The sequence below is a fragment of the Camelus dromedarius genome, chromosome 16 (assembly GCF_036321535.1).
Source record: "Camelus dromedarius isolate mCamDro1 chromosome 16, mCamDro1.pat, whole genome shotgun sequence".
NCBI lineage: Eukaryota > Metazoa > Chordata > Mammalia > Artiodactyla > Camelidae > Camelus > Camelus dromedarius.
This window is the reverse complement of record NC_087451.1, coordinates 38,049,127-38,064,419: the sequence shown is the minus strand read 5'-3', so window position 1 is coordinate 38,064,419 and position 15,293 is coordinate 38,049,127. Positions and strand designations below refer to the sequence as shown.

General features: G+C 35.5%; 1 protein-coding gene across 1 annotated transcript in view; it reads left to right on the top strand.

Annotated features, from left to right (window-relative positions):
* The window catches only part of CEP112 (centrosomal protein 112), a 373,877-nt gene that overhangs the window by 144,655 nt on the left and 213,929 nt on the right, over positions 1-15,293 (top strand). The window contains exon 19 of the mRNA XM_031468925.2: positions 10,158-10,265. Coding sequence (XP_031324785.1) covers positions 10,158-10,265 — 108 coding nt within the window. The remainder of the gene's footprint in view (positions 1-10,157; positions 10,266-15,293) is intronic.

The window sequence follows — 15,293 nt, the reverse complement described above, 5'->3', positions numbered from 1 at the left end:
ATCCCAGGACCAGATGACTTCATTGGTGGATTCCATCAAATATTAAAGATAAATAATTTTAGTTCTCCAAAAACTCTTTCAGAAAACTGACGAGGAAGGGACACTTCCCAGTTCATTTTCTAAGGCCAATATTACTGTAATATCAAAGCCAAAGAGACTGCAAAACTATAGACTAATATGTGTCAACACTGTAGACTGCAAAAACCTTAATGGGATTTCAGTAAACTAAATCTAGAAACACATAAAAATGATTATGCAGAAAGACCTAGTGGGACTTATCCCAGGAATCCAAGGTTGTTTTAAGATTTGAAAATCAGTTACCATCACACAGCATATTAATAGAATGAAAGGCAAAACCACATGATCATAATAGAGGATAAAAAGCATTTGAAAAAATTCAATGCCATTTATGATTTTAAGAAAAAATTTTGGCAAGTTAGGACTAGACACAAGCTTACTCAGCCTAATAATGGACATCTATGAAAACCCTAAGCTAAAAAGCTTAATGTTGGAAGACTTACTGCTTTTCCTCCTAAGAACAAAGAAAAGATGTCTGCTTTTGCGACCTCTTGCATTGTATCGGAGACTCTAGCTGGTCTCCAACAGGTGAAAAAAAAAGACATACAGATTGGGAAGGAAGAAGTACCGATGTCTTCAGTTGACATGATTCTATATGGTCAAAATCCATAAAGGAAATACCTAAACCAATAAATGATTTAAACAAGTTTGCAGGGTACAAGATCAATATATAAAATTCAGTTATACTTCAGTATACTAGTAATGAAATATTTGAATATGAAATTGAGGAAACAATTTAATTTTCAATGACATCAAGAAAATAAAATATTTATAGATAACCTAATGAAAATTTGAAGACTTACACATTGAAAACTATAAAATACTGCTGAGAGAAATTTTAAAAGATCTAAATAAATGGAGGGCTATTCTGTATTCATAAATTGGAAAACTCAATGATCAAGATGACAATTCTTCACAAATCGATGTATAAAAATTCAGTGCAATCACTGTCAAAATCCCAATACACTTTTTGGGTAAAAATTGACAATAAGAGATGTTCATTTTCCCTAGTAAATTTTGAAAAAGTAAGTTAAAATAGCAATGAGCTATTTTTCAACCAACACATCAGTAGATGTCCATGGAGGCCTGAGGAAACAGTGACACACATCTCTGGTGGAAGTGTAAAGTGATACAATCTTTTTGGAGGATTGGTTTAACCTTGTGCTTATCATTTACCTGTTCTACTTCCAGGACTCAATTTTTCAGGACTACAGTGTGTGTAAGATGTGTGTTCAAGGATGCTTATTGTGATGTTATTTATTAATGGTAAAAAATTAGAAACCATGTGTCAAAAAGAAGTTGGAGAGAAGGTAAAAATTTGTAATGTCTTTTAAAGATTAAAAAAAAGAAGAAGTCTCAGAGTTGTGTGGCAGAACTGAAAGCTCTGGAGATAAAGTCATCTTGGGAATCTCGGGAACCATTAAATTAAAATCCTACCCAGCCAGCCGCAAAGTGAGACTGCCGTAAAATGAGGAAAGCCAGGGATGAAAGACAGAACGTGTGCAGTTGATTCTGGAACCACCCTTTCAGTTGGTCCACCCTCCTATCTGACTGCTTTGTTCTGTGTCGGGTTCGTAGTGTCTTCTATGTAACATCCCAGCTCTGCCCGCCCATTTTACGCTCCCATTTCTTGACCTTAAGAGTTCATGTTCTCTTACCTTCTAGGTGTCACATCTCTATGGACTGGTTAAATGACCCTAAACCTCTCTGATGCATGCCTCTGGGATCCCTCTTCTTCCACGTACCCCACACCTGTGTCCTTTCTTTGTAAGCAGTCTTCACTGATCTGTCCAGTGGTTTTATATTCAGACTCAGTGAAAAGTGATAGTGATGGCAGTTGGTGAGCAGGAAAGCTTTTGATTGTTTTCTGTTGGAGAAATTTTTTTTATGGTTTCAGTCATAAATAGTTTTGCCAAGTGCAGTTGAGTGTCTGAAATAGAGAAAGCACCTTTGGTGCAAATATAATAATAAAGAACCCCATTTTTAATGGACTCCTCATAGCTAGACTTATTTGCAAATCAAATAATTCTCACATGGCAAATTTTAACAGACATTAAATAAAATATATGTGTCAAAACGTGGTAAATTAGAAGTCTTCTATTCCAGATTATCAGTTGATTAAAAAGTGCGAATCTAATATAGCTCAAATTCTAAAACAAAATCAATCAACAGATGCATTATTTGGAGAAACAAATGTTTTCAGATTTTTCCATAGTCTGTATTTTCCTTTTCTATTGTTGTTTTGAACTGCTCTTTTCTCTTTTCACTGAAATCTTTTGTGTAAAAGCCAGCAGAGCTTAGGGCATCTTTTTCCATTTGGAAACTACTGCAGATAGCAGACAATGAGAATTTGAATTAAAAAATAAAAGCTTTGAGTTTGTTTTTGAAAGCGAGTTGCTGTTTCAAAAATGAGGCCCATGAGAGAAAATGGAACAGAGTTAAACTTTCAAAAAAAATTGCTTCACACTGTTTCTTTCACTTCGAAGAACTTTTTATCTCATTTAAGATTGCTTAAATAACCTAATTTTTACTCCAATGGTGAAATCCATTATACGTGTTAACTGTCAGCAATTAGTTGTGTAAAATACACATATTTTAATTGTGAAAATGTATTACTCTGTTGGAATTATTTCTATATATATATACATAATTGTATTTTTTTAAAGAAATAGTACTCTATATTTACCTATTCTCTGTGAAACAAATACATGACTGAAAAAGACAGCTATGTTTTTTGAAGTATTGGCAGCAATTCTAAAATGAAACTTTTTCATCTTGTAAACCGACTGAATGTCAGCTAACAACTTTCTCCTGGGGCTTCCACTAACCACTTAACTTTTCTAGTTAATTTTTCTCTTCTTGAAAAGGCATCCTCATTAGGTGATATTTGCTGCTAAATATCTGGCTTTAAGTTCTGCTCCTTTTTCTTTGCAGCCATCAGCTACATGGTATTAGATTTATACTTGGAAAACCCACTGGTTTGCCATGAAAACAAAATTCGAAAATGTTGTTGACTAGTGAGATTGCTTCTGGCTCCTAGTACTTTTGAAACTGGTTAACAGTTTCTTACATTCTTAGAGATTGTAAGTTTAGTTCACTATCTCATTATTGCTGTTGAATTAATGAAAAAATTCTCAAGTTCCAAGGAAGGAAGAATGCCTTCTGGATATAGTCATGCCTTTAAATGGAAATGGAAAACAAATAGACTTAATGAAAGAAGGAGTCATCATACAGGCCATTCATTGGGACTTAACACCTTTGTCCTCTTGTCCTTTAAGGGTCATGCTGGCTCATGTAATTTTAAATAAGTTTTTTAAGACTAATTTTAAGATAATAAAAGATCCAATATAAATAGAATCATTTTCTCTCCATTGCTTTTTGATAATAGTGGAGAAATCTGTCTACCCTTTTAACATTTGAAAATTTCTTTAGGTGAGATTAGGTAGCAGAGGTAAAATTCAATATCACTGATGAACATAGATGCAAAAATCCTTACCAAAATATTAGCAAATAGAATCCAACAGCGCATAAAAAAGATTATACATCATGATCAAGTGGGATTCTTTCCAGGGACACAAGGGTGTGTCAACATATGCAAATCAATCAGTGTAATACATCACATCAACAAGAGAAAGGACAAAAACCACATGATCATCTCAATAGATGCAGAAAAAGCACTTGATAAAATTCAACACCCATTTATGATAAAAACTCTCACCAAAATGGGTATAGAGGGAACATATCTCAACATAATAAAATTCTAGTACTATATTTAAATGTTTCAGTAGAGCTTGTTTTGCTAATTAGTCTGTTCCAAATGACACAACATCCAGAGAATAAGTATTTGGCTTTGAAAAACAAAATTAAACAAACAAACAAAATAGTTAAAAGAAATCTTAACTTTCATCCTTAAATACTTAACAGAGTAGTGAGTGAAACTTTTTCCTAATAATATTCATCAATGACAGATCTCTTTTGCAGAAGAAAAATTAGCCAGAAAAAAATCTACTGAGAACATGGGATCAGGAAATAGTCATTCTTTCTATAATTGGCTGATTTGAAGGGTTATTGTGAAGGTTAATTGTGAAAATAGTAACATTATTATTTTTAATACTTCAGCAGTTTTATTGACTTACTAGCCAAGGATTCAAAAGACTTGATTTCTTCTTTCATTCATATATAAAAATTTTGTGAATACTTGCTCCATATTGGCCATTGTTGTAGATTGTAGGGATTCAGAGATTATTAAGATGTATTTGTGGCTTGTGTGATAGACCGATGCATAGAAGTGTGTGATTATAATTGGTGGCATAACTAGTGGAATATATAGGTCATTTAGGAGAACACAGAGGGACATATAAGTAGCCCAGTAGATTATGTGTTTATCTGCAATTATGGCATCTTTGTGCAACTGTGAATTTCTCAGATACTTACATGTTAAAATGTTATTGGTAATGGATTTAGTAAAATCACTAAATACAAGGTTAGATATGCAATTTGATTTTATTTCTATATATTAGCAACCAACAAATAGAAAATAAACTTTGAAAAAGATGTCATGGTATCAGAACCACTTATCTAAGAATAAGTCTAACAAAAGAGTGAGGCCTGTATTTTGAAAATGAGGAAACGTTACTGAGAGAAACCAAAGAAGACCTAAACAAATTGAAGGATATATCATGTGTAGGGATTTGAACTCTCAATGTTTTAAAAATGTCACTTTTCCCCAGATTATTCTATAGAATCAACAGTTCTAAAAATCAAAATGTTAGCAGTGCTTTTTGCAGGGCGGGGGTGGGCAGTGAGGGAAACTGGCAAACTGATTCTAAAATGTCTGTGAAAATACAGAAGGCCAGGAATAGCCATGGCAGTCTGGAAGAAGAACACAACTGGAGAATTTATCCTACCAGACAGTGAGACTAATATCAAGCAATAGTAGTTAATAGAATGTGGTTCCAGCACAAGGATAACCAGTGTTTTAGAAGAAAGAGAAAAATAGGCTCACACGTGTATGATCAACCTGACTGATGTCAGAGGAAGTACTGCTATGCAGGAGGGGAAGAATGGTCATTTCAGTAAACGCTGCTGTGCCAGTTGGATAGCCACGTGGGAAAAAGAAAATCCTGCCCCTAATTTTATCCCATTCACAAATTAATTCCAGCACTGTAGATACACAAGGGATAGATAAAACAATAAAGCTTCCAGAAGAAAATGTAGGAACTAGGCAAAGATTTTCTAAATAGGAAACAAAAAGGCATAAAAACAAAGTAGTTAAATTCATCAAAATTAAAAGCTTCTGTTCATCAAAAGAGACCGTAGATAATGTGCAGCATACTCAGGGTGGGAGAAGATAAATGCAATTCAGATATTGAACAAAAATTCGTATCCAGAATTGATAAAGAACTCCTACAAATCAATAAGGAAAGGACAGGCACCAAACATGTGTTAATTGATTTTCTCTGTTAAGGATATTAATTTCTTCTGAGTCTTTAAGCCAAGCACAGAAATAATTGTTTATCTGTCTTTCTGCCATTTGTATCTATCTGTCTGAAAATATTTGAAGGACGATTTCTTATGGTTTATCTAATATGTTTTAAATAAAACAAGATATATTTTGAATTGTACATTTCTAAAGAATTGTATAATTGTCTAGTGTGAATTGTACATGTCAGATTACTGAGAACGTAACAACACAAGAGTACCTGAATAGAGGAAGAGCAGTAACGTGTGTGACCATGTTTGACAGAGACTGCCGGATGTCGGTCCAGTGTCCCTTCCTACTTTCTTACTAATGCGATAGACCCCTGATTTTATTTAGGGCAACGTTAGACACAGTTTTAAAACTACAGTCTCTTACCTTGCAGATGGAGTTTGGCTTTTAATGCCGTTCTAGTGAATGAGATGCAAACAGTGTAATTAATTTGCTATTGACAAGAGCTTGCAAGAAAGCCCCTTAAAAGAGTTTTCAACTCAGCTAATACGGACCCTTTGCCCTTGTCCCCTCACCCTTCACCCTTTGCCCTTCCTTTCCCAGATGTGCATAGCTGCAGAGGCCATTTTGCAACCATCATGGGAAGCTGAATTGCAGAGACCTTAACCCTGACATCTTTGAACTGCCGATGTAGCAGCCTATTTCTGAACTTTTTGTTACAGGAGGAAAACACAAAGGGCCTATGTTGCTGTGGATACTTCGGCTTTTTTCTTACATGTAGCTAAAGTAATGCTTGAGGCACCGGAAAATTCAACATCTTTGTTTACCTCTTTTCATTACCTGTAAACATTAAACATTCACAGAAATACACTCAAGCCCTTTTCTGCTCCTAATTTGATCACTCTTAGGCTTTTTGGAAGCCAGAGTTACATAAGAAAGGAGTGGAGTTTTTTTCCCCTTACACTTGAAGTTGAATGGAATATGGAATGATGTATGATGAAGCAGAATCTTTTGTATCCATGGCAACTGAGAACCCTGTGCTTCTATACAAACTTGAAGTATTTTACGAGACTTGCTTTTTGATTTTTGCTGTTAGATTGTGGAAGGAGGATGGAGTGGGGTCTTGCATTTTTGGTCAGTATAGAACACCATTTTCATATAGCAGTTACTATGGACTTTGAATTTTTCTTGATGTTTAGATATAAAGGTCTTTTCATGTGCTTCAGATTTCTGTTTTGATTATAGAAGATAATTCTATTTTTGGGAGGAAGAAATTCTTTTTTTTAAATGAATTTACTACATAAAGCTCTTAATTTTTATTTAAAGTATTTTACTATTTTAAATATTTTAATATTTATTATTTCTTTTTAGTATTCAATCAGTGAAGCAGAATAAGAAAGAACCAAAAATCGATTTCATATAAAGATCTGTCATAAAAGTACTAAATAAACCAGATCTTCTTTGATCTACCTTTTTTCTTTCTCTTCTGTTTTTGCCTACTCTCCTTTCACCCTTAAGAATTTAATACATATTTATTCTGCATACCATGGCAATTCATAATGAAGATACAGAAGAAGGAATTATAAGTCATGGTTTCTTTTATTTGGGAGCTCATAATGTAGATGAATAAACAAAGCTCACCCATTTGAAACACTCCCATACTGGAGGGAAAAACACAACGTGCTAAGAAGATGATGTTAAGTCCTAGAGCGCAGAGAAAAGGTCGATGTTTATGTCAGTTGGTGAATGAAACAGCACCTCAGAGAGGAGAGGAGGCTTGAGTCAACCTTGAAGATTGAGTGTTTGGATGAGGGAAAATATGGGGAGGAACAGCTGTGACTTGTTTGGGAAGCGCCCAGGGAACTGAGGTGGAGGCAGTGTGGCTTGCTGAGGACAAATTAAGGGGACTCTGGTAGAGGTCTGATGTGAAAAGCACTGAAGGAGCTAGAGCCTTGAAACCCACATCTTGAGTTAGAAACCAACAAAAACCAAGTGGGCTCGACTGTGCTTCCTTTAATAATTCCTTAGCAGATTTACTCTTGACCACAAGGCTGAAGTCTCACGGATTGATCGTCTTAGAGCTCTTATCACTGAATTTAGAAGCTGATGACTTAGTATTATCAAGGTTGCAGTCTTCGGTATTTACAAAGAAATACTAAATGTCATGCCATAATCTAGATACTCCAGACTTTGATGTAGGAACCGGAAGCTGAAAGGTGTTGTTAGCAAGCAGTGGTGGGCGGCAATAGACATTTTGTTCTCGTCCAGTGACACTGGTGCTTCTCACTGAACAGCTCTGCTCCCCAAACCTTAAAGTTTAATCTGGATAAGTGCATTTGAGTGTTTTTTCCCCATATTTAATGTGAAAAACTGAAGGAAGTGTTTTCGTGGTTTATTCCTCCTAATACTCATGTTTTATCTAATCTTAGCACTTACCAAAAGGTAACCTGAAAGGAAGACATTGTGTACAAGTTGAAAAGGAGAAGTATCTCAGCATATCAGTGAAGCAGAGTAGTAAGAATACAGAGTGGCCAGCGATAGAATGGTTATCACGTTAACTGACAGTTGCCTCAGAAAAATATCTTCCGAAGTTAAACTCAGGGTAGAAAGACAAATACTGTACCACTTTGAATTAAAGGTGCCATTTTCATGCTACTAAGCTGAAATCTCTTACTCTGTGTAAGAATGTCTCTTTCCTGTCCCATGTAAAAGAGCATCTGGTAAAAGTGAGGACAATAATATATCATCTATCTAATTTTCTAAGCAACAGAAAACATAACATAGATTCAATACTGTGTTATTTAATTTATACGTGTTGTAAAGAATTTGGTGCTATTGTTGAAGATTGTTCATTCAGCAAATTTCAAACCAAGTTTGGTCCACTGTGTCTTTTTATTTATTTATTTTTGTTGTTTTTCCATTTGATTAGTATTTATTGAGTCCCTATATGTGCCAGGCAGTGTGCTAAATGGTTGAGTGAATGTGGAGTTACAGTCCATTGAGGGAGACAGACATTAAAAACAGCCCTAATGAATAAGTAAGTTGTATAGTATACCATATATCCTATGGTAAAAAAGAAACAGTAAAGGAAGGAGATTGGGCGGACTTGGGGGGGGGTGCGGAAATTAAAGCAGGGTGGTCAGGGAAGCCTCAGTACAAAGGTAACATTTAAGCAGAATTTTAAGACTTTGAGAAAGAAGCCATGTGACTGTCTGGGGGGAAGTTTGTAGACCCTAAGATGAGAGCATTTCTGGCATGTTTTAGGCCAAGTAAGGAAGCAGGTAGGCTGGAGTGGCGGTGATGGTGGAGGTATAGAGCAGCAGCGATGAGCTCAGAGCAGAACTGGGACTGGATCATGTAAGGCTTCACAGAGCGTGGTCGACTCTGACTTTTTTAAAATAACAGCTTTATTGAGATATAACCATATACCAACAATTCACTCATTGTAAGTGTACAGTTCAGTGATTTTTAATATATTCACAGAGTTGTGCAACCATTGTCACAATCAATTTTAGAAGATTTTTGTCACCTCTAAAGAAACCCCATGCCCTTTAGGAGTCACCCTCCTACCCACCTTTCACCTTAGGCAGTCCCTAGTCTGCTTTCTGTTTCTACAGATTTGACTAGTCTGGAAATGGTCTTTTCTGACTGCCTTCTTTCACTTAGAATACTATTTTCAAGGTTCATCCATGTTGTAACACAATACTTCATTCCTTTTTATGGCTGAATAACATCCCATTGTGTGGATATGCCACATTTTGTTTATCTGTTCATCAACTGATGGACAGTTGGGTTGTTTCCTCTTGTTGGCAATTATGAATAGTACTGCTATGAGTATTTGTATATAAGTTTTTAGTATGGATGTCTATTTTCATTTCTCATCTATGAGTGGAATTCCTGGTTCATATGGAATTTATATGGGCTCATGTGGTTAAAACTCTGTGTTTAATCTTTTGAGGAACTGTCAAACTGTCTTCCAAAGTGGCTGCATGATTTCACATTCCCACCAAGAGTGTGTGATGGTTCTGATTTCTCCACATCTTCACCAGCACTTGTTATCTGTCTTTCTGAGTATAACCATCCTAGTGGGTGTGAAGTGGTATGTCATTGTTTTAAATTGAAGTTGCCTAATGACAGTGGAGTTGAGCATCTTTTCATATGCTTGTTGGCCATTTGTATACCTTCTTTGGAGACATGTCTTTCCAGTTCTTTTGCCCAATATAAAATTGGTTTTAACTGCCCATTTACGATTGAGTTGTAACAGTTCTTCACATATTCTGTGTATTCTAGATGCAAGTCGTTTTTCAGATATATGGTTTGCAAATATTTTTTTTTCCCATTCAGCACACAGCAAGGCCTTAATAAAATCTTGTTGACTAAATATCTGGATGTTCAAAATTGTATTTCCATTACAGTGTTACTGTAACATTAGAATTTAGTCAGTTATATACCAATTATAGTTTTCCTAACTTAAAACTATTAAAACATATTGAATTGACACATCTTTCATTATTTTATCATCTTTAAATTCAGTATTATGATTGGTGAGGTGTTGAAAACCTGTCATTTTAATGAATGGACAAATGACAAAAATATGGAATACCATTTGTCATGTAAAAATTTAATATTTGATTTTTAAATTTTATAGATGGAAAAAGTGGAAGCAGATCTAACTAGATCCAAGTCTCTTCGTGAGAAACAATCAAAAGAGTTTTTATGGCAGCTGGAAGATGTCAAACAACGATATGAACAGCAGGTTGGTCCTTCCTTCTGATGATGCTGTCTGATTTTCTGATGTACATGTAATCTCTCTTTTAAATATCTCTTTATATCACAAAATCTATGTACAGTGAAAATATTTATAAGGACATTATTACCAGTGTATTTGAAATATTTAAAATAATATTTGTTTCAGTAGAATCCAGAGATGGAGATTTTAAATCTCCATAAACTGAATGTTTAATTGAAACATTTACTGTGAATCTTCAGTTCTTCTATTTCTGTCAGAGGGTGAGTTTGACTTACTCATTTATTTAAGAAATAGTTTGGCGTGCCTACCGTGGGCCGGATCCTGTCACCGACACTGGGCAGAGCAGTAAGCAGGGCCAACAGGGTTCCTTTCCTCATGGAGCTTGGATTTTGGTGGGAAGCCAGCCCATAAATAGAAGGTGAACAATTTCAGAGTGAGTTGCAAAGAGGGAACGAGGGTGTGTACCTAGACCTTGCCGGGTAGAGGATGAAGGAGGGTTACCAGCATTGGTCAGTGGGCAGGGGACCTTATGCTGAGAAAGTTAGGGAGGAGCTAGCCATGAAGTCTCTGCAGGAAGAGTGTTCCAGGCTCAGGGAACAGCAAGTTCAAAGATCCTGAGATGGGAGCAGCTGGGAATGTTCAAGGAACAAAATGACACTAAAGGCTGGTTTGGCCAGGAGCCTTGAGAAGAGAGATGAGGGGGAGTGAGGCTGGGACCGGGACATGCAGGGAAGCATACGGAGCTTAGATTTTGTTCTCACTACTCTGCCTCTTATTTATTCATAAGAAAGGTTTTATTTGCATCTTTTAAAAAATACATTCCTGCTGATTCTTGGAATATTTAATTAAGGTGGCTGTTAATTTTTACTTGTTTGTCTAATTTGCTTGTCTTGTTTCCTTAACATCTAGGAAAACAGTGATTAACTTAGTCAGTTAAAATTTTTTTCTAAAGACGATATTTGAACCTTCTTATTCTGGAAACCTGAGTAGTTTTTTTCATTATTATATTTTTAGTCCCTTATTAAGTGGGTACCTCATCTACCATTCCTATAGGAATATTTTTACATGTGCAAGATGATATATGTTCATGAAGGATTATTTGGAATAATGAAAAAAGTTTATAAAAGCCAATGATTAAGTAAATTATGCTAAATCTAGACTATGGAATACTGTCATTAAAAATATTAATATAAACTATATGAGCCAACATAAATTCCTAAGACATAATGTTATAGAGGGGAATAAAGCACATCACAGAACAATTTTTATATTATGATCTTATTTATGTATACATGTATCTGTATCATATAGCTAGATATGAAAGTTTAGCTTTAAAATTCTAGAATGCATGTCTATAAAATGGGCATGAAATTATAGGTTAGATTATTATAAACTGAGACTTTCATTGTATGCTTTAAATAAACTTTTACTTAAAATTTCACAAAGGGCATGTGCCATGCATCGCTTGCATAATTAAAACATTAAGGTTATGAATGTAAAGAAACAATAGAATAGAGTAAATATAGAATATTTATATTATATCTATAGTATTGTAAGTGGAAAATAAATTTGGAGAAATGAAATACAAAATCAATTCAAACAATTCATATACAGTATAAAATTACCCAAGAGATAAAAATCCTAAAAGATAAGAAAAGACATAGAAGAGAGAACAATAGCAGATTGTTTTCAATGATGCCGAAATATGTATCGCTTTAAATTTTCTAACTGCAAAAGCCAGTGCAAAAGAATTATTTTACCAGGATCTTTTTTTTTTAATGATGTAAGAATAAAGTATCTGATTTCTGACTAATAGGTGATGGCAACTGAAAGTCATTCTGACATATGCCAACTTAAAAATACATTTCCACTGAAATACACTTTCTCTAAAGAGCTATAGAAGGTGTTTTCCAGAACTTTAATACTAGAATGGAGGTTGCTTGGGAAACTAGCTTTAGAAACGAGGCATAGAAATTTATACAGGAAGTGGAACCCACAAGTAGGAAGGGGGGAGGGGTAAGAAGGAAACTGAGGCAATAATTCATCAAATTTAAATAAGAATATCGAAGGAGGGCAAGAAATGTTGTTTGTTAACATGCTGGAGTGTAGACCCGAGGTGATTTGGGGGCTAAAAGCAGTATCAGAAGCACTAATAAAAACAAGCAAAATGTCTGTTCCACCGTGTAAACTGATGAAGGAACAGTGGAGAGAGGAAAACCAGCAAGTTTAAAACTCTCTGGGACACAAATACTCATCAGAAGCTATTGTACTGCAGGGTATGTATAAGGGGTTGAAAGTTCTCTGAGAGTTTTTAAAATTATATTTTCATTTTGATGGTAACCATGTGGATGACACATTTATAACCAAGTGTAGCCAAGTAACTTCAGTGTCTGATTTGCATTTATTTTGTGATTTTTTTGGCACAACTCTGGCCTTTTCAGTTGGATGTAGTAAGTGAAACCACGGAAGAAAATTAACATTTGACTAAATAAAAGTTATTTTAAGTTAAAGAAAACAAAGAAATAATATTTACAGCAAATATGATAGACAGAGAGTGATTCCTTTTGTTAAATTAATAAATGTATAACAAATAAAAATAAGATATAAATAAAGTAATTAGCACAAATTATAAGAAAATCATTAATGCCCCAATAAATGACCAGCCAAAGGAAAGAAACATATAAGAAATAAATTGAGTAAATGACCACGTAGGAACATCTTCAGCCTTGGTGTTAATAAAAATGCAAATTAGAACCAATAATGATACATCATCTAAAGTTGACAAAAGTTTAGTAAAATTAGTACTTTCATATGTTGCTAGTGGCATTATAAATTAGCATAGCCAAAAGGATTTTGGTAGTACCCACCAAAAGTCATAAAAATGTTTATACCCTCTGGCCCAATTGTCCTTAACCTTGAAAATCTGACAGAAATATTCAAATAATGAAGTCAGTTAATTTTTAGATGTTGGGAATCGTGGTTGATTCTTTTTCTGAGAGCTCTAATTTCCACATTGTGATAGTGTCTTTTTAATGTGACTGTCACTTTTTTAGTGTAAAAATAAATTTATATAAGCTCATTTGAAAGAATGTTAAGCTTCAAAGGTTTTTATCAGAATTATAGGTTTTAAAATGTACGAAATGTTTGTCTTTTATCATCTTGGGCAAACATTTAATAAGGAAAATTGATTAATTCTTTAAAGATTGATACTGTTAATAGAAACGATACACTATTGAATCAATTTTTCTGTATTTCATTTTCATGAAAAAGAGAAATGATATAAATGTTATACAAATGTATAACAGGAATTTTTTAAAAACCACTCGAAGATCTCTGATGTCAGTGCAGATTTCACCCATTTTTATTCGTCCTATGTCTGTAGGCCTGTTCATTCGAGCCCATGTTGAGAGTAAAGATCCCAGGCAGTAACTTATTAAAGGAAAGATAAAACAAGAGTATGAGCTAGTAGGTTTTAGGAGAATATTCACTGATGTGATAGTATAGAAACTTTTTCAAGCCTTTTTTTCAGCAGAAAATTCTATTAACTGGAACAGTGTTCCCCTTGACCACTCCAAATTAAGGTTTTTACTGTGAAAGTTTGTCACGAGAAAAGACAGGCATATAGTAACGGTCCCTACAAGCCAGCACGAGTTCACTGGAAGTGAAGCCGATTAAACTAAGCTCGTTTCCTTTTTGAAAAGGGTGGCCAGGCTGGTAGATAAGGAAAGAGAAATAGATGTGATACATGTGGACTTCACTGAGCCCTCTGACAAGGCCCTTCGTGAAGGCAGAATGGGACACGTGGTTCAGCTATTGGTACATTTATGTGGTTAAATGCTAGTTTAAAAGGTCGTCTCTGAATGACTAGTGTCAACCTGAAGTGAGGTTTCTAAGTGGGTCACTAGGTGATGATACAGGAGCAGTTTCCTGCTTGCTTAGAGTTCACAGGAGTAGTTCACATGTGGGAAATGGAAATCAGTTTTCTGAAGCTTTCAACAGCTGAAATTAAGAAGATTACATTTTGGGGAGCTGAATATAAAATACCATGCTTCGGTTTAGAAAACCATCTGCAGAAAGTATGTGGCGGGGGAGGCGTAAGGTTGTAGGGGGTGGGGGCGGCAAGGAGGACGAACCCCCTGAAACAGGGGACTAGTGGGAGCTAAAAGATATGGTCTCCAGTGTGTACATATCAGGTCACATGAGGAGTAGTCGATCCTGGTCGCCAGATTTTAAGTAGGACACTGACAAACTCAAACATGTTCAAAGTAGGGTTTCCAGGAACACAGAAACGTTTAGAACTATGTCAGAGGGAATATTTCAGGAAATAAGGATATTCTGCCAAGAGAAGACAAGACTACAGAGAATTGCATATCTATCTGTTTTTAAATTCAGGGTCTGTAATAGAGGAAATGTTAGGATTGGTTTGTATAATGATAATCATAATAGCCAACAGTCAGTAGGACCTACTCCAGGCCAGGTGCCGTTTCTGTGTGCTTTACATGACTTCAGCCACTTCCCGTCTTCGCAGTAATCTTGTAAGGCAGGTACCTCTATTCATTCTTGCCATCTTCCAGTTGTAGAAACTAAGACATATCCAGTTAAGTAACTGGTCGAAGGTCCCACACAGTTGATAGTTGGTTGATATGGACTCCCTGTAGACTTCCAGGGGGCAGAGATTGAACCTCTGGGCAGAAAGTATCATGAGGAACATTTTGAGTTATTTCAAGGTAGTTCTTTCCTAAAGAATTATTCATATATCCAGTGGTTGGTCTTATGAGAAAGTATGTTTCCCAACCTGAGCGTGTTGAGGTAACTGCCCTGAGTGTGGTGGGTGGATGCTGTGCGTTGTGGGTGGGGAGGGGGCCCTGCTGCTAATGTCACTTCCAGATCCAACGTTCTGTGACTTTCCGTCCCTTGTTGATTAGACCCTCCACTCCTCTGTGGGTCTCTTGACAGATGTAGCTGCTCCGGTTCCATCACAGACTTACTTCCATTCCTCATTGCAGGGTTTCTGCCTTCCCAGTTGCCACTCAA